The 18,754-nt window shown below is 51.6% G+C and overlaps 1 protein-coding gene across 1 annotated transcript in view; it reads left to right on the top strand.

The window, feature by feature from the left end:
• The first annotated feature begins 563 nt into the window (after window positions 1-563).
• Window positions 564-18,754, top strand: part of LOC115834834 (putative cuticle collagen 91) — a 112,272-nt gene continuing 94,081 nt past the window's right edge. Inside the window, 2 exon segments of the mRNA XM_030812410.1 lie at window positions 564-953; window positions 956-1,242. Of these exon segments, the coding sequence (XP_030668270.1) occupies window positions 641-953; window positions 956-1,242 (600 nt within the window). The 5' untranslated portion in view covers window positions 564-640.

Genomic DNA, 18,754 nt, shown 5'->3' with positions numbered 1-18,754 from the left:
GCATTGTCTCTGTGCCTGAGCCCTGGCTGGGGGCCTGCAAGGATCCCCTATCTCCTCTGTCCCTGCACGGCTGGGTCCCAGGCAATCTGTCTGCCCCCCACACCTTTCTCCCCTTGCCCACCACGCTCCAGCCCCACAGCCCTCTTTCTGCTTCTTTCCCAGCCTCTGGGCTTTTGCACACGCTGTTCCCTCTGCCTGAACACCCTCCACTGGGCTGAGAACAACTCTCTGAGCCCTGTCTCAGCTGTTGCTTCCTTTGGAACAGCCGCTGCTGCTGTCCCTCTCCCAGCTCCAAGACCTGCTGAGCCTCCTGTTTTCTTCAGTTCCCATGCACCCAGCACTTCTTCTTGGCCTCCTTTTGGCCAATTAACAATGTCCATTCTCAATGCCTTCTCACCCAGCGCTGAGCCCCACTGGGTGAAGGCAATGCCTGTCATGTTCACTACAATATCCCCTCCCCCATCACCACGCCTGGTCCACAGTGCTGCTCAAAAAATATCTGTTGGTAGGCAATGCGAAGGTGCATTCATGCATCTTGCAGGCGGAATTCTCCACGAGTTTTGAGCAGCCTCGGTTATTCGCACCACCTCCAAATCATGCAAGGCACAGGGTAAGAGCAAAGACAAGGTGGCTGTGGCCGATGTCCACCCTCTCGGGGCGTCCCTTCTCTTCTCTCCTCCTTGGGCAGGGAGACCATCGGGGTGCAACCTGGCTGGGGCGGGGAGGAGGTGCAGGGCCTGGCCGGAGCTGACCTGGCCACGGGCAGGGGACAGCGACCTCCTGGGCCGGGGCAGGTGAGCACGGCGCAGGCCAGGGCCCGGCGTGTCCCCGGTGCGCGCGAGCGGCCAGCAGAGGGCGCCAGAGAGCCAGGAGCGGCCCGCGGAGGAGCCCGCGCCCGCCCGGATGCCCAGCTCTGCGCCGCGCGGACGCACCGAGCCCGCGCTAAGACGCTCCAGCTCCGCCGAGAGGCCGCTCGCGCCGGGTCCTTCCTCTTCCCCAGGTGCAGGCAGAGCCCCCGGAGCCATGGCCAGCCCTTCCCGCAGCTCCGAAGCCACTGGCAAGCCCCGAGGCAGGGATGGCCGGCCCAGGAGGGAGGAGGACAACGTCCCTCCGGAAGAGAAGAGGCTGCGGCTGGGGCTGGAGGGGGGAAGCGCACAGCCCGAGGACTGCGAGGACGGGGAGGACGCGCCGCGGCCGGGCAGGGAGGAGACCGGCACCCAGACAGGTGGCGACGGCAGAGGAGTAAGTGACGCGGGCGCGGGGGTCCGGGGGTGCCGGGGGCGCGGGGTAGGGGCGGCGGGAGGCTCCGTGGCCGGCCCCGGGTTGAAGTTGGTAATTGAGCGGCAAATCCGGCGGGCGCGGAGTGATAGCTCGTCACGGCCTCCGAGACGCCAGCTGCCCCTTCTCGGCTGTGTGGCTTCGACTTCCTGATTCTCCCACGACGTCCGTGGCCGGGAGACCCGCTGGACTCTGCGGCTGGCCAAAAGGGGAGGGGGAGCCCCGCGTCCTGGGGGCCCCTAGCAGGGGAAGCGGCGGGGGTTGCGCTGGGCATCCTGTCTGGGGCATCTGTCTGGGACTCTGTCGGTGCCTGTCACCTGGCGAGGGGCCTGTGGTGGGGGTAGGGGGGAAGTCCCTGGCGCCAGGCTTGGCCAAGCCCTGCTCTGCTGGGCTGCGGGCTGGCGGCGCTCACCCAGCTCCTCACCTGTCCCGCATCTTCCTCTTTTCCTTCCCTTTCTGGTTGGGCAGAGAGAGTTGAGAGGAGGCAGTGGCTTCCATCCCACAAATCTCTCTCCTCTTTCCATCCCTACAGAGAGGGACAGAGAGGCAAAGTTCCTTGCATTCCCCGGGGCGCTGTCCCTGTGAGCTCCTGGTGTCCTGCCCACGTGGGCCCCTGAGTCACCGGGCCTGTGTGTGTGGGATGGGGCTCCGTGGCCAGTCTGGCCTCCTGGGGTTCACTTTCTGCTTTCCTACCCCAACTCTTCCTGTGTGGCTTTGCTGGCCTTCCACTGGGGAGGCACATGGGTTTGGAGGGCAGATGAGGGCCCGCTGGAGAGCTGTACCCCTCAGAGAGGGCTGCCACCTTGATGGTTTTTGATGGATAATGGGGTTGACCTCTTTGTTCCTTCCACCTGTTTTTAAGTTTGACCGTTTGCTCAGCCGAGCTTGTCTTAATAATTTGATTCGTGGTTAATGAGCCCCACATGGGAGAGAGGGCGGCCTTCATTCTGAACCCATTTAGGCAGCACGGCAGCCCTCCTCGCCATGGGCTGCATCAGAGCCGCCCCTGCCCAGTCTTGGGGTTGCTCCTGGATGCTGTCTGGGAGGTTTGCCCATGGTGACATCCTCATCTCCCCGTGCACGTTACCGCATTCACAGCTTGGGTCACCTGGACACTGAACTCAGGTGAATTTTCTCTGAGATCCCGGGAGAAGGAGGACAGTTCTTTGGAAGGTTTTCCAGGGCCAATCACGGAAAGGATGAGAAGGGAGTGGTCCTGGTCGGGGACACAATTACGGTGGCAGTGTAACGCCAGGCAACTTTATTGCGTGAAGTCCCTGTCACTCCCTCTACCTCCCTCTTTTACGTGGACTCTGCCAAAGACCAGGATACCAGAATGCAGTGGAGTGACCATGTGTAGTGGGACCTTGGGAACGTGAGTCTGGAGCCAGGTGGCTGGGGTTTGCCTCCTGGTTCTGCCCCTCCTTAGCTGGCTGACATGGCACAAGTTACTTACCCTCTCTAAGCCTTCCTGTTTTCAGTGGCAAATGGATCTGTCAACAGGCCCCATTGTCTGGGGCTGTTACTGCTGAGATTAAGGGAAGCTCGTCCATAGAAGCACTTAGCGTCGTGCCTGGCGTATAGTGTATGGTAGATAAATGGGACTTAGGACTGAAACTCATGCCTTGCTGTGCTTTTGCAGTGATGTTTTGTTCTGGGGTGCATCACAAGAGACAAGGTTCTTGGCCGGGCGTGGTAGCTCAAGCCAATAATCCCAGCACTTTGAGAGGGCGAAGGGGGGGGATCGTTTGAGCCCAGGAGTTTAAGACCAGCCTGGGCAACGTGATGAAGCCTCGTATCTACCAAAAAAAAAAAAAAAAAAAAAAAAAAAAAAAAAAAAAAGCCAGGTATGGCGGTGTGTGCCTGTAGTCCCAAGTACCTGGGAGGCTGAGGTGGGAGGATTGCTAGAGCCTGGGAGGTCGGGTTGCAGTGACCTGTGATCATGCCACTGCACTCCAGCCTGGGTGACAGAGTGAGACCCTGTCTCAAGGAAAAGAGAGAGAGAGACCCACAAGAGTCTTCAGCCAGAATCTCCATGTTAAAATGCTTTCTGGAGGCTGAAAGGATGATATATTGATAATGAAATATTTAAAAGGCGGAAACCTCACCGAATTTTTCGGTCCACAGAGGGAAATGGGAATCCCATGATCTGAAGGATGATGGAGGAACTGAACAGAAACCATCCTTGTTTCCTGAATCTGAATGTGGTACCCTCTTCTCATGGTGCCTGTATCTGCTCAGTCCAGCGGCCCCTCGAAAAGAGGGAATCTCGATTTTCAAACTTAAAATTTGGCCCAGAGCCCACTGCTGCCCACAATGCCCGCCAGAGACATTCCTCTTCCTTTTTAGTTTCTATGGGAATACTCTCTTTGAAGAACCCATGAACAGTGTCAGGCTGGTGTGAGGATCAGCAGCGATTTCTTTGAGGAGGAGAGCCCGTTTCTTCACTGACAGGCCATATCTGAGTGGATCAAGAAGAACAGAGTGCCCTTTTATGAGATTTTGTCTGTGTAGACCATTAGCTTGGTAAAAATGTCAAAACCATCCTCGTTCTTTAATAGCATATTATTTTGGACTTTTCTCTGCAAGAAGCAGCGTGGACATTCAGATGCTTTTAAGGATAAAATGTTCTTTCTCATCACCAGGCCTGGTGCTCTGGATGGCTGAGGTTTTAATGTGACTGGATGTCCCTTGGAGTAGCTCCCAGGCTGTGCTCTTGTGGTTGGGTGGCAAGGGGTATCTTTATTTGGTGAAGGCTAGAGGATGTTTTAGCAGGTAAATCGGGACCCCAGGAGTCCCTGAGTGCCAAGTCCTGATGCAGGGCATGTGTTTATGGTGGGGAGTTGGGGGGGTGGAGGGTAGAGGGTGGGGGGCGTTGATTTCCTGCCAATATCAGAAGTTTCACAGGCTTCTTGTGTATCCACAAACACCTACCCCATTGAGAAGGCCTAGAAAACCTGGCCCTCCCCAAGTCTTTATTGACCGCTTGTGAATGATCCCAGGGTGTGTGTGCCCCACAGCTCTTCCTGGAGGGAGAGAAAAGTCTCTCCTAGGTATTTGGTTATCAACCTCAACCATTTGCTGAGCCTTCCCCAAGACCAGGCACCTCGGCAGAGATTTCTGGGTTGTCAGGTGGAACCGGGCATTCAAGGGTAATAACTCATTGGAGTTCCTGAAATCCCTGATGATGCACCAGGTCAAAGCATCCAGGGTTGAAACCAGATCAGGAAGGTTATTGTCAGCCTGGGGCTCCTGCAGAGGTGCATCCATGTTGCAGGTATTTTCCCTTCTTGCTGAGGAGAAACCTGGATTTCTCAGCTTTGGCACAGTCACAACATTTGGGGTCAGACCATTCATGGTGGTGGTGGGGGGGCCATCCTGTGTATTGTAGGATGGCTAGCAGCATCTCTGGTCTGCATCCTCTAGGTGCCATTCTACCCTCCCAGTTATGGCTACCCCAGATGTCTCCAGACGGTTTCAGATGCCATGGAGCAAGGGAGTTTTACGCAAGCAAAACCACCCCAGTTGAGAGCCATTGGTCTACGCTTGTGGAAATGTTTGAGGGTCAGAGTGTTGAGCTTGGGTCCCTGCTGTACCCTTTATGAGCAATGCAGTCTTGGAAAATTAATGCTACTCCAGGGGCCTCAGTTTTCTCATCTATGAAATGGAGATAAGTGAGATACACTTTCATAGGAAGGTTATATGGGATTTACTGAGATAATAAGACAGTACATGGAAAATGCTGGGCATATCATTTATTTATTTTTAATTTTTTTAAGACGGAATATTACTCTGTTGCCCAGGCTGGAGTGCAGTGGCATGATCTCCACTCACTGCAACCTCCACCTCTTGGGCTCAAGTGATTCTCCTGCCTCAGCCTCCCAAGTAGCTGGGATTACAGGTGCCCACCGCCACACCTGCTAATTTTTATATTTTTAGTAGAGATGGGGTTTCACCATGTTGGCCAGGCTGGTCTCAAACTCCTGAGCTAAGGTGATCCGCCCACCTCTGCCTCCCAGGGTGCTGAGATCACAAGTGTGACCCCCACGCTGGGCTGGGCATAGCATTGTACCACAGACAAAGCACACAATACTTGGGCAATATCTTTCTACATTGGGGTTGTCTAGACTCCATCCTCCATCCCCTCATGTAGTGGCGCGGTGCAGAGCAGAATATCACCCACCTAGACTGCAGAGTGGATTTGGGTGGCATCTTGGCTTTCTGCACAAGACTTGCCTGTTCCCCACCATGTCCCCCTGGTTCTCAGGGTCCAGGATTCCGGGAAGCAGGGATGTGGGCAGGCAGGGCAGGTGGCCCACCCAGTTCACTCCCACGCTGGGGACCTGCAGAGCCGACTCCCCGAGACGGGGTGTTTGGACCAATATCTGGGTTTCTGGATTTCCATTTGAGCACAGCTGGACTACACAGGTTGAAGCTCTCTCTGCCGAGATATAGATATTTCCCTGGCGACGATCTTTCAAGCTGACATGAAGACATGGCCACCCGCTGGAACGTGGCGTGTCTGCAGTGGTGCTCTTGTAATTTGTGAGGCAGGCTCCTGAGGAATGCAGTGCAGAAGTGGGAAATGGTGGGAAGTTCTTGCATCCTCCCCTGGCCGAAAGTGCTGCCTGCACAGGTTGGTGGATGGTCCTTCGAGCAGGAAGAAGACATGAAGCACATTCCTGTTAGCTACGACAGAGAGGGCCAGGGTACACATTGGACATTTCAAGCCCCTCCAGAGAAGCAAGTCTTACTATGCTGGGAGTACTTGTGGAGTGGGGGCTGTGTTGCCCTGGGCTTTAATTATTTCAGGAACATTTAACCGCAGGGCTGGCAGGCTGGATCTTGATATGTGTTTCTCAGTTGGAAAGACTTTGGACCATGGGGAGATGTCTTCTCAATTCTTTTAATTTCATTAGGGTGGTCATTTTTCTTCTTGTGGCCTCTGGAATGTGACACAGAACTGAAGGGACAGGAAGGAGATGAGTTGGAGGCTGGGACAGGGGTCCCTGCCAGGGATGCTGGTGACTGACATGACGGTGTTGATGTGTGGAGTCCGGTGCCTGGTTTGGGGAATGTTCGTGGGATATGTTCCAAAGGACTGACGGACCTGTCAGGTACTGGAGGTGAATGGTCAAGTCTGATCTCAGGGCTGACAGTGTCAGGCAAGGACAGGAAGTTGACGTTGGACTCATTGGCTGAGGTTGCTTGGGACCCAGGGGGCAATGTGTGCCAGGACAGACGGGTCTGGGGCTAGGAAGGCAGGTTTGGGCTGGAGACTCGGGCTTGGGTGGCATCCCAGGTAGATAGTGGTTGAGGCTATGGAAATGACTGCGATTGCCTGGGATGAGAGTGGAGACAGACAAGATGGGGGTTTTTCTCTAAGCCTCGGGAACCCACCTCCCAGGTTCAAGGGATTCTCCTGCCTCAGCCTCCCAAGTAGCTGGGAATGCAGGTGCATGCCACCATGCCCGACTAACTTTTGTATTTTTAGTAGAGATGAGGTTTGGCCAGGCTAGTCTCAAACTCCTGACCTCAAGTGATCGGCCCACCTTGGCCTCCCAAAGTGCTGGGATTACAGGCATGAGCCACCATCCCTGACCATTTTTAAATATTAATTTTTATGAAATATTTTCAAGCACATTTTACTATACATTGGAAAAGTCAATCATGATTTGAAAACTTCATCAAAATCCAATCAAATGTCAATTAACCATTTAATTGTGGATAGGTAAGGAGACTATTTTGACCAAAACATATTAGAACAATTACCACTTATAGAAATAATCTATGTTTTAATGTTTTAGTTGAGTTAAACAATCTTTTATATTCTGGCAGGGCACAATGGCTCACACCTGTAATCCCAGCACTTTGGGAGGCCAAGGCTGGCGGATCACCCAAGATCAGTAGTTCAAGAGCAGCCTGGCCAACATGGCGAAACTGTCTCTACTAAAAATACAGAAATTAGCCAGGTCTGATGGCACACACCTGTAATCCCAGCTACTTGGGAGGCTGAGGCAGGAGAATCATTTGAACCGGGGACACAGAGGTTGCAGTCAGCCGAGATTGCACCACTGCACTTCAGCCAGCCTGAGTGACAGAGTGAGACTCTGTTTCAAAATTAAATAAATACAATAGAATTCTGAATTTTATTTTTAATAATTATTTTTGTAAAGAGAATGTCTTGTGTTTTGGAGTTGTTGAATTTATTGAATTGACAAAAATTATGTACAAGAGGGTATACAACATGATGTGATTGAAGTATGTCTACATTATGAAATGGCTAAATCAAGCTAAATAACATATCACCTCCCAGACTAATTTTTTTGTGGTGAGAACACTTAAAAAATCTACTCTCTTAGTGATTTCCAAGTGTATGATATGTTGTTATTAACTATAGGTACCATGTTGTCCCATGGATCTCCCGAACCTCTTCTTCTCTAAAAATGACATTCTGTGTCCTTTGCCATCTGCCCACTTCCCCACCCTGGCAACCATCATTCTACTCCGCTTCTGTGAATTCAACTTTTTTCTTTTCTTTTTCTTTCTTTTTTTTGAGACAGTCTCATTCTGTTGCCCAGGCTATAGTGCAGGGGTGTGATCTTGGCTCACTGCAGCCTTGACCTCCCAAGCTCAATCAATCCTCCCACCTCAGCCTCCTGAGTATCTGGGAGTACAGGCATGCACTACCACGCTCCACTAATTTTTGTATTTTTTGTAGAGATGGGGTCTTGCAGTATTATGCAGGCTGGCCTCGAACTCCCGGGCTCAAGCAATCTGCTGGCCTCAGCCTCCCAAAGTGCTGGGATTACAGGCATGAGCCACCATGCCTGGCTGAGTTCAACTGTTTTAGATTCCACATGTAAGTGAGATCATGTGGTATTTGTCGTTCTGTGCCTGGCTTATTTCACTTAACATAATATCCTCCAGGCTCATCCCTGTTGTCTCAAATGGCAGGATTTCCTTCTTTTTGAAGGCTGAATAGTATTCCGTTGTGTACATACACCACATTGTTGCTGGAAGTTTAATGGAGGCCAGTTGGGGGAGGAGGGGGAAAAGATTCACTCTAAGTCTAGATGCTCCAGCACCCACCCAGGATGTGTGCAAGGAAGTGCAGGATGCTCCTGGTCTTGCAAACTGGTTTGTGGGACTCCAAAGCCCCTATCCTTCCATGATGCTTTCTGTCATGTTATCACATTTCCTGGAGGAGAACCCAGCCTTGGTGGAGAGCCCTGCTCTGGCTGTGTCCCTCGGCATGAGATGGCAAAGGATGGTGCCACTGGGAGACCCTCACCTCTACACACTGGGAGCTGTGTGCCTTCTCCGTTCCTTCTTCAAGTATCTGAGCAGCTCCTGTGTGCCAGGTGCTGGTCTACAAGATGGATGGTCCTTGGAGGTCACGCTGTAGCAGAGGAGGCAGGCTATAGCCCACAGGCCAGAACCAGCCCCCGGCCTGTTCATACAAATAAAGTTTTATTGGAACACAGCCACACCCATTTCAGTGCATATTGCCTGTGGCTGCTTTCCTGCTACAATGGAGAGTTGAATAGTCGGGACAGAGACCTATGGCCTGCAAAGCTGAACTATTTACCATCTGGCCCTCGAGAGAAAGGAAAAAAAATGCTGATCCTTGTACCCTGACAGTCTTAGGTTAAGAGGACTTTGTACCACCCTGATGTCCCAGGGGACCATGAGTCCAGCCACCCTTGAAATGTACACAAGTCGGGGCTAGGGTTGCAGCAGGTGAGTCCCAATTTTGCAGGTCTTTGTTATCAGGGGCACAACCCAGCATTTTGAGCGGGGTTCCTCACCACTGTGGCTGGGCACTGCGCTAGTGTGCTTTCTGATTTTTGTATGGGGAAGAGAAAGGAGGGAGGAAATGGCAACTTGTTGCCCTGTTCTAACATTTTCCTAAGATGGGTCTCCAGGCAAGGGCTTGGGATCTCACCTTGCACAGCTTACAAAACCCAGTGAGGCCAGCTGTCTTGGCGCTGGCCACTCTGAGGGATGGAGCCCCCAAATTACTTGGAAGGGAGATGAAAGAATGGTTTCCGCAAACACAAGAAGTGGCATTACTGAAATTAACATTTCCCCAAGTTTTATAATGTCTAGGCGTGCATATTTAAGTGTCTGCCTCAAAAGCTCTTGCTAATAACCAGATGGTGCATTTAATTTCCTTTTTTTGTTCTCTGAGCAACATGCAGCTTCCTGCACAGCCCTCCTTGCAGGCAACTGCACTGAGGTGATAGTCCTCCTGACGGCCAGCAGAGATCCCCAGGGCCTCTGAGGGCCCTGTATTCTGGGGGCAGCCTTTCCCCCTTCTATTTGGCCCCAGCTGGAAGGGGGCAGGTTACCCGCAGCCTAGCACAGGGCTCCTGCCTTGGCTTCTCTAAGGAGTCTGGCTCCCTCTGACCCTCTAGACCTCACCAGCTGAGGATCAGAGCCCCGGGGCAAGGGCCAGGGCCAGGGGGCATTGGGGGTGGTTTGAGAGTGCAGCTCTGGAGGGGGGCAGGGCGGGCCTAGGAAAAGCTGCTCGAGGAAGACTGCAAAGAGATGGCAGAGTTAGGACTAGAGGGCCGGGCATGGTGGCTCACACCTGTAATCCCAGCACTTTGGGAGGCCGAGGTCGGGGGATAACCTGAGGCCAGGAGTTTGAGACCAGCCTGGCCAACATGGTGAAAACCTGTCTCTACTAAAAATACAATAATTAGCTGGACGTAGTGACACCTATAATCCCAGGTACTTGGGAAGCTGAGCCAGGAGAATTGCTTGAACCTGGAAGGTGGAGGTTGCAGTGAGCTGAGATTGTGCCACTGCATTCCAGCCTGGGCAACAGAGCAAGATTCCATCTCAAAAAAAAAAAAAAGAGTTAGGACAAGAGGAGAAGGGAAGAGAAGGGAGCTGTGGGGCAGCAGCCAGGACCTTAAAGGCACAGAAGAGGAAGCGTGGATTTCCAATTCCAAAGGACATGAAGACAAAGTCACACACCTTTATTTAACCTGCTCCAGGTGAGGCAGGGCTTTGTGTATTTTCCTTGTTTCTCTTTTCCTTGTGTTCAGGCTGTTGTAGAAACAGGTACACAGGGGCTCTGTGGAGCGCCCTGTTCTGGTGGCCTTCAGGAAGCATGCGGTGCCCTGGTTTCCTTGGCTTCGTGTCCGCCTTTCCTCCCGCCACCCCTGACTGTGCACCCCACCTTGTCCCTCAGACCATCCTCCTGGAGGGGCCTGGCCAGGGCTTGTGTCCTTGCTAGTCTCTGGGGAGGAAGACTGTGTGGCTTGAAAGCCTGTCGACTTAAGGTGCAAGGTGTAGGTGCCTGGGAGGGGACGTGCACGGCCCTCTTGACTGATCCATTCATGTTTTTCTTTTTTGACTCTATTCTATGTTGTCCTGATGGAGGGGTAAGCCCCTGCCTTCCGCCTTTCCTGCCTTGGACTCTTGTAGTTGGGCCAGATGAGAGGGTCCATGTGGTCTGAGAATTCAAGCAATGCAGGCCAGGCATGGTGGCTCACACCTGTAATCCCAGCACTATTGGAGGCCAAGGCGGGTGGGCCAGGAGTTCAAGACCAGCTTGGCCAACATAGTGAAACCCTGTCTCTACAAAAAATACAAAAATTAGCCGGCCTTGGTGGTGTGCACCTGTAATCCTAGTTATTTGGGAGGCTGAGGCAAGAGAATCACTTGAACCCAGAGGGAGCAGGTTGCAGTGAGGAGGAGGTGAGGAGGGGGGGGGGGGGGGGGGGGGGGGGGGGGGGGGGGGGGGGGGGGGGGGGGGGGGGGGGGGGGGGGGGGGGGGGGGGGGGGGGGGGGGGGGGGGGGGGGGGGGGGGGGGGGGGGGGGGGGGGGAGGAGGAGGTTGCAGTGAGGAGGAGGTTGCAGTGAGGAGGAGGTTGCAGTGAGGAGGAGTTTGCAGTGAGGAGGAGGTTGCGGTGAGGAGGAGGTTGCGTGAGGAGGAGGTTGCGGTGAGGAGGGGGGGGGGGTGAGGAGGAGGTTGCGTGAGGGGGGGTGGGGGGGGGGGAGGGGGGGGGGGAGGTTGGTGGGGGGGTGGGGGGGGGGGGGGGGGGGGGGGGGTTGCGGTGAGGAGGGTTGGTGAGGGGGTTGCGGGGGGAGGTGCGGGGGGGGGGGGGGGGTTGGGGGAGGGGGGGGGGGGGGGGGGGGGGGGGGGGGGGAGGGGGGTGGGAGGGGTTGCGGTGAGGAGGAGGTTGCAGTGAGGAGGAGGTTGAGGAGGTTGCAGTGAGGAGGAGGTTGCAGTGAGGGAGGAGGTTGCAGTGAGGAGGAGGTTGCAGTGAGCCGAGATTGTGTTCCTGGACTCTAGCCTGGGCAATAGAGCGAGACTATGTCTCCAAAAAAAAGAAAAAAAAATTCATATAGACAACAAAAAACAAAACTTCCTGTTAATTTGCTTTTCTTGATCTTGCTTCTCAGAGGTAACACTGGGAAGGGTTGGGGTATACCTCTCCACACCTTTTTCTTTGATTTCTTTTTATTTTTTATTGTAAGTTCTGAGATACGTGTGCAGAATGTGCAGGTTTGTTACATAGGTGTACATGTGCCATGGTGGTTTACTGCACCTATTAACCCATCATCTAGGTTTTAAGCCCCGCTTGCATTAGGTATTTGTTCTAACATCTCCCTCCCCCTTGTCCCCCACCCCCGACAGGCCCCAGTGTACGATGCCCCCCTCCCTGTGTCCGTATGTTCTCATTGTTCAACTCCCACTTATGAGTGAGAACATGCAGAGTTTGGTTTTCTGTTCCTGTCCACACCTTTTTCCTCTGTGCACGCAAGCACATGTATTTGCACATAGGTGTTTATTGTAACCTTTTTCAAAAAATAAAAATGGAATCATGCTATATTTATTCTTTGGAGAAGCCTGCTTTTCAGGCAGCATGCCTTTGACATTGTCTCACGTTGGAAGCTGGGTACCACCTTCTTCTCCCAGCAGTTATTCTCACGTGTGGATGCACTATGCTTCATTTAACCAGCCCTGCACTGATACGTCTTTGGGTGGTTTCTCCCTTTTCCCAATCACAGACGGTGTTCTGATGAATTTCCTCACACACATCACTTAGTGCTCTGTGCCTGCATTTCTGTGAGATGTTCCTGGAGGTGGGCTGTCTGGGTCAGAGGGGGATCTGTGCTTAATTTGCATCCTGTGCAAAATTCCATCCAGTCATCCGGCTCCCCAAGGGCTCCCATGGTACTGTCCTCTGTAGACATCATCTTCTGCAGATGATGGCACGACCACCTCTCTTTCTTTTACTCACACCAGTCTGCACCCTGGTGTCCTGGGGGGGTCCAGCCCCTACCCGCTTGTCTGCCCCTGCCCCACAGTGCCCCCAGCCCCTGCTAACAGGCACTCTGAATTCTGAGCTCTGGCAGACTGCTTCACTCTGGAGAAGTTTGCTTTCTCAAACATTCCTGGCAATGTTACTGCACATCCCGAGGCCTGTGTTTGCTTTCTTCAGTCCTCAGTTTTCTCATAAGTAAAATGGGGATAATGTGATGCTGCTGTCTGCATCCTAGAGCTGCCACGAGTGTTCAGTGAGATCACTGCTGAGAGCACGTTCACAGCGCCAGCCTTGTGCACAGTCAGCACCTGTGAGGCAGGGCTGTTGCTCATACATGGTTGACTGTCATTGCTAGACTGTGGCTTTACCAGGGGCAATGTCTTTAGTGCCGAGCCCAGAGCCACCCCTAGTACCTGCTGTGTTTATAGAGTGATTGAGTGGCAGGGTCAGAGACTGGGGCAACGGCAGCAGAAACAGAGGAAAGAAGTGGGGCTTCTAATAGGTCCTGAACCCGTGGCCTTTGAGATGAAGCCTTCTTGCCAAGGTCTGGGGCTGTGCTGTTTGTTCTAGGCCCGAGACTGGAAGCTAGGCCTGGCTGCAGCCCCAGCTGAGCTGGGGAAGTGCAGGTCAGCATCCTGCTTCATTAGGACACCTCCAAGCCCAGCTTAGACGTGGATGCCAGGTGACCCCTTGTTTACTCTGAGCCCAGACAGAGGACAGGGAAGTGTGCAGGGGTGGGGACCCTCATCACGGCCCTTGACTCTGTAAGGCATATGGGTTTGTGCACGTGTGTGAGCACGGCCGTGGCTTCTCTGTGAGTTTCAAGCTCGAGGTTTTCTGCAGGGTTAGGCTTGCCAGGTAAAATACAGGAGGTCCAATTAAACCGGAATTTCTCATTAACCTTTTTTTTTTTTTTTTTGGTGCAAATATATCCCATGCAATATTTGGGAGCTGCTTACCCTAAAAAATGATTTGTTGTTTATCTGAAATTCAAGTTAAACTGGCATCCTGTCTTTTCACTTGCTACGTATGAGAGTTCCGTGTGGGGGTTAACAGTGTGCATTTGTGAGTTCCCATGTGAAGGACTCTCTCCAAGTGTCTGTAGGTGCCAGGATGGAGATGGACAGAGAAGGTCCTCTTGGGCTGCTTTAGTGGCACCTAGAGGCTGTGGGGTTGGACACTTCAGCCCCAGGGTCCTGGGCATCACTGTCCAGCACCTGCCTGCTCCTGTCTCTTCTCCATGAGGGCTGACTTCCCTGCCATCTCTCTCCAAATACGGTGGCAAGAGCTATCCCATCTGCCCCCATCTGGAGCTTGGCTGCCCAGCCAGACAAGGTGGCAAACTGTGCAGATGGTTGCAGAGCTTTCCCCAGCTCCTTCTGCAAGAGGCCTGCAGATGAAATGGAAGCCCTCATCCTCACCGCCTCCCCCTTCCAGAAAACCCAGGCAACAGCCACCTCTGAATGCTGCTTTAGAAGCTTCTCCCTCCTGGTGATTAAACCACCCCAAACAAAGAAAGCACTGCATTTCCACGATAGGCTAGTTCACATGCACGCAGCCGATTGTCTTGGATCTGCCCACGTGCCTGATTCATCAGGGCCAAGGGTTCTCCTCTGAGGTGCTTGCAAAGAGCCGCTTCATTTTCATGTGAAAGACTCTCTGTAGAAACCAGGCCCAGCTTTGGAAGAAAGCCCTTTCTCCCCCTTTAGCAAATTGTGTCATTTTTTTTTTCTTTCTTTTTTGAGATGGAGTTTCACTTTTGTTGCCCAGGCTGGAGTGCAATGGTGCAATCTCAGTTCACTGCCATCTCTGCCTCCTGGGTTCAAGCAATTCTCCTGCCTCAGCCTCCTGAGTAGCTGGGACTACAGGCACCCACAACCACACTCGGCTAATTTTTTTGTATTTTTACTAGAGAGGGAGTTTCACCATGTTGGCTAGGCTGGTCTTGAACTCCTGACCTCAGGTGATCCACCTCGGGCTCCCAAAGTGCTGGGATTACAGGCGTGAGCCACCATGCCTGGCTGGAATTCTGTGTCATTCTGGATACTTATCATGACTTCAAGCATCCAGGACTCTGTCCTGGGTATCCTGAGCCTGAGGGTGTGTGTGTGTCCAGCTGGCTTGGAGGTTGTCTACAGGCAGGTTGAACTTGGCCTCTGAGTGCGTGGCAGCATCACGTGGAAAATATCACCAAGGAGCCTCATCCTGTGTTTTAGGAGATAGTTTCTATTTAGTCACTGCTGAATCTGTTACAGACAGGGTCTCAATTTCTTGCAAGTCCTGTATGAGGTGGGTGCTGTGATTATCCACATGTTCACTTGCTCTCTCTGGCCTCTTTCAGGCTCTTGCACTTCCTTTGTTCCTTTCCTGCCACAGGGCCTTTGCACATCCTGCTCTTTCTGCCTGGAAAGATTTTCCCTCTCCCTGCCTCTTCACCTGGTCACTGTCTCATCTGACAGTGGAGTCACTACATCCTCAGGGATGCCTGGCCACACTGACTCAGTCACAGCAACCCCCTTTTATCTGTTTTCATGACACCAGGTGCCTCTCTGTGGTAGACACTAGCTCAGCTGCGGCTTCCTATTTCTGTGCATGTCATCCTTCCCCTTCAAGACTGTGGTCACCGTGAGGGCCAGGGCCATGCCTGTTCCTGATTCTTATTTGTGTCTCTGGTGTTTAGTATATGCTCACCTGGAATTTGATTAATGAGTGACAGCATACCCATTTTACAGATGAGAAAGTTGAGGCTTGGGAACATTATGTAACTTGCTCGGTATTAGATAGTGATGGTTTGAAGCCATCTAGCAGGTCGCTGGGTGCACACTCTTAACCACTTCACTATGGTTCTTCTCTCATGGTAGTTCTCCAACAGCAGGAGTGAGAGACAACTTTAGGACAGGAGTAACCAGAATCCCAGGGGTTATCCTAGAAGGTGGTGTCAGGAACATACTTGCCTATGGGACTTCTTACTGTATTGCATAAAATGCCCAGTTTTTCTGACTCACCTTTAGTAAAGACCTTAGCAATATTTGAAGCACAGTTGTCAGTAGGAAAGGGTGGATGTTTATACTTTTTTAAAAAGGAATCTATATCATATTTATCTTGTGGTCTGCCATGCCCCCCGATCTTCTTCAGCTTCAGTTATGCAAAATTCACACTTCTTCTCTTGACTGCCTCTCTCTTACCTGTATAGTTTATTTTCTGTGTTCGAGATTGCTTAGAATTTTTCCCCATTACTACAGCCTGCTTCCCACCTGCATCCCCCACCCAGCTTGTTCTGGATTTTGTCAACAATAGTTCTAGCGTTTAGTGCGGGCTGGATTGAAGGAAAGCCTTGGAAAAGGATGTGTGATGTAAGGTGAAGATAGCTAATTGGCAGGCAGTCATCAGGGTTAATTCAAAGGCTGGAAGAAGGGCTGACCTGGAGGACTGGAAATGTCTTTGAGCTGAAGGTCATGTGCAGGTGGAATGAAGAGGATGAGCTTTTTGGGGTGAACTGCAAGTATTTGATGATATCCCTGTCCCCATTGTGGGGGAAGTCTTGATAAGCATCCTTAATGTGATGGAGGGATTAAGGAATCCCTGGCTCTACCTGCCCAGCATGGCAGTAACATCACACAGCCAAGTTACTGATTATTGGTTGCCCAGCTGTCATCAGCTCAACATCTTCTGTTAGTTATAGCTGCAATTTTCCTTAGTTATCAATGCCAGTTTTGACTTTCCTAGTCAATAAAGTGTTCTGAGAGTGGTGACTAAGGCTGAGCACTACCCATAATCATGAGTATTACAGAGGCAAGCCCCCTTGCCCACCTACCTGCAGGTGATGAGACACCCTAGGGAAATCACTCAATTCTTTGGAGGACCCCTAATAAATGCCCAAGTCCGTCTGTTCATCTGTCCATCCATCCACCCTTCCATCCTTCCTTCCTTCCGTCCTTCCTTCCTTCCATCCATCCATCCATCCATCCATCCATCCATCCAGACATGCACACATCCATTCACCCACCTACCCATCTATCTACCCACTCACCCATCTATCTATCCAACCTACTCTCTTATGCACCCAGCTGTCATCCACCTACCCACCCACCAACCCATCTATCCATCCACTCACCCATGCATCTATCTACCCATTCACTCATCTAACCATCTACCCACCCGCCCATCGATCCATTTATCTATCCCTCCACCCCCCACCCACTCATCCATTTCTCCATCCACTTAGCCATCCCTTCACTGACTCAACCATCCATTCATTCGTCCACCTGTCCACCCACCCATCTATCCACCCACCCATCTGTCCATTCACCCATCTATCCACCCACCCACCTATGTATCCATCCATCTGCTTGTCCTTCTGTTCATTTATTCCACAAAGACTCGTTAACCATCTGCTAGATTCTGGGGAGGTACCTGCTCTAGTAATTGAGAACATGGTCTTTGGAATATGATTCCCTGGGCTCAAACTAAGCTGCCTCCTAGCTAGCTGCTTGGGTAAGTTATAGAAACTGTGCTTTGATTTTCTTATCTGAAAATTGGCTATTAATAGCTTCTACTCTTGCAGATATAGTGAGGATTAAATAAGATGTCACATTAAAGGTGCATCATCGACACTCAATAGAGATTAGGTTTTACTATTCATTATTATTCTTGGCAGATGCTGCAGATAACGTGGAGAACATACGAAAGACACATGTTTGAACAAATAATGACATACAGGTGCTAAGTTCTGCAGTAGGGGAAGGTCAGAGAGCGATGGAGAGGGCCTAGCCCAATCCTAGGGCCTCAGAAAAATGTTCCCCGTTGAATTGCTGTTTTAGCTGAGACTTGTGGGATGGGTAGTAGTTGGAGATCCCAGACAGGATGTGACCGAGTTAGCCAGGGAAAAATTGGCTCCTGGCACCCATGGCAGAGTTGATTGATCAGTTCTTCTGTCTCCTCTGTTTGGAAGTCCACTAGGTCTGGGAATGTCAAGTTGGGGGAGGGGGCTGACAATGATCATGAACCTCACCTGTCCTCACATGTCCTCTGTGCATCTGCAAAGCCTCTGCTTCAGTCTCCTCTTTTGGAAAGTGGGATTGGAAACCACATCTGCTTCTCTCCCAGGACTGCTAGGAAGACAGGATTAGATGGCAGGTGAGAGCTCTTTGAAAATGAAAACATTCTACTATTTGAATGCAAAGTGTTCTTCTTTGCCTGTGATGTTTCCTAATCTGTGAAATCATACTGGACCTCGAAGCTGTCTATTAAAAAAAATAGCAAAGTGGCTGGGCATGGTGGCTTTTGCCTGTAGTAGTCCTAGCACTTTGAGAGGCTGAGGGGGGTGGATCACTTGAGGCCAGGAGTTCGATACCAGCCTAGTCAATATGCGAAACCCCATCTCTCCTAAAAATACAAAAATCAGCCAGGTGTGGTGGCGTCTGCCTGTAGTCCCAGCTACTCGGGAGGCTGAGGCACAAGAATCATTTGAGCTCAAGAGGCAGAGGTTGCAGTGAGCCAAGATTGCACCACTGCACTCCATCCTGGGCAACAGAGTGAGGCTCTGTCTGAAAAAACAAACAAAAAAAAAAACAGCAAAGTTAACACTTCCTCCATCTCTCCCCTGGGGGAGGCAATTTGTCAAAGATTGTTGGATTTTACACACAGGGAAATCTAAGGAAGGTGTGGAAACCAGACCAGGACTGCAGACTCTGGTCTTCCTGTTTACAGGGTCTTAAATGGGGGAGCCACTTTGGGTTCTTTCTACAAGATTGCTTTGTAAAAAAAAAACAAGAAACAAACCAAAAACTCACCAAACAAAAACAGCCCTGACCTAAACATTCACAAGGGATCTTAGGCAATATCTGCAAACAAAAGTGAGTCATGAGTGGAATCTGTCATCTTTACAACTAAGACAGCTCCAGAGTTGAAGCAAGTGGAAATATCTCTAGAGACCGAGGTTTGGGCAGGTTTTGCCAGTTACAAGCTATGAGAACCTGGGCAGGTTCACCTCTCTGAGCTTCTGTGACCTTGTAAAATAGGATGCATTGCACTAACGTGCAGGAGGAATCCCAGCATCTTCCTGTGCACAAGCCTGGTTTCTTCCCATCCTTTTCCTTGTTCTGCCTCTCTCCTCCTCTCCAAGAGATGAATACATTTGGACCCAGTAGGGGCCTATGTTTGCAAAAGCTCGCAGGTGATTCTCATGCA

This window comes from Nomascus leucogenys, chromosome 4 (genome assembly GCF_006542625.1).
Source record: "Nomascus leucogenys isolate Asia chromosome 4, Asia_NLE_v1, whole genome shotgun sequence".
Lineage (NCBI taxonomy): Eukaryota > Metazoa > Chordata > Mammalia > Primates > Hylobatidae > Nomascus > Nomascus leucogenys.
The sequence above is the reverse complement of the archived record's forward strand: the minus strand, read 5'-3'. Positions and strand labels throughout refer to the sequence as shown.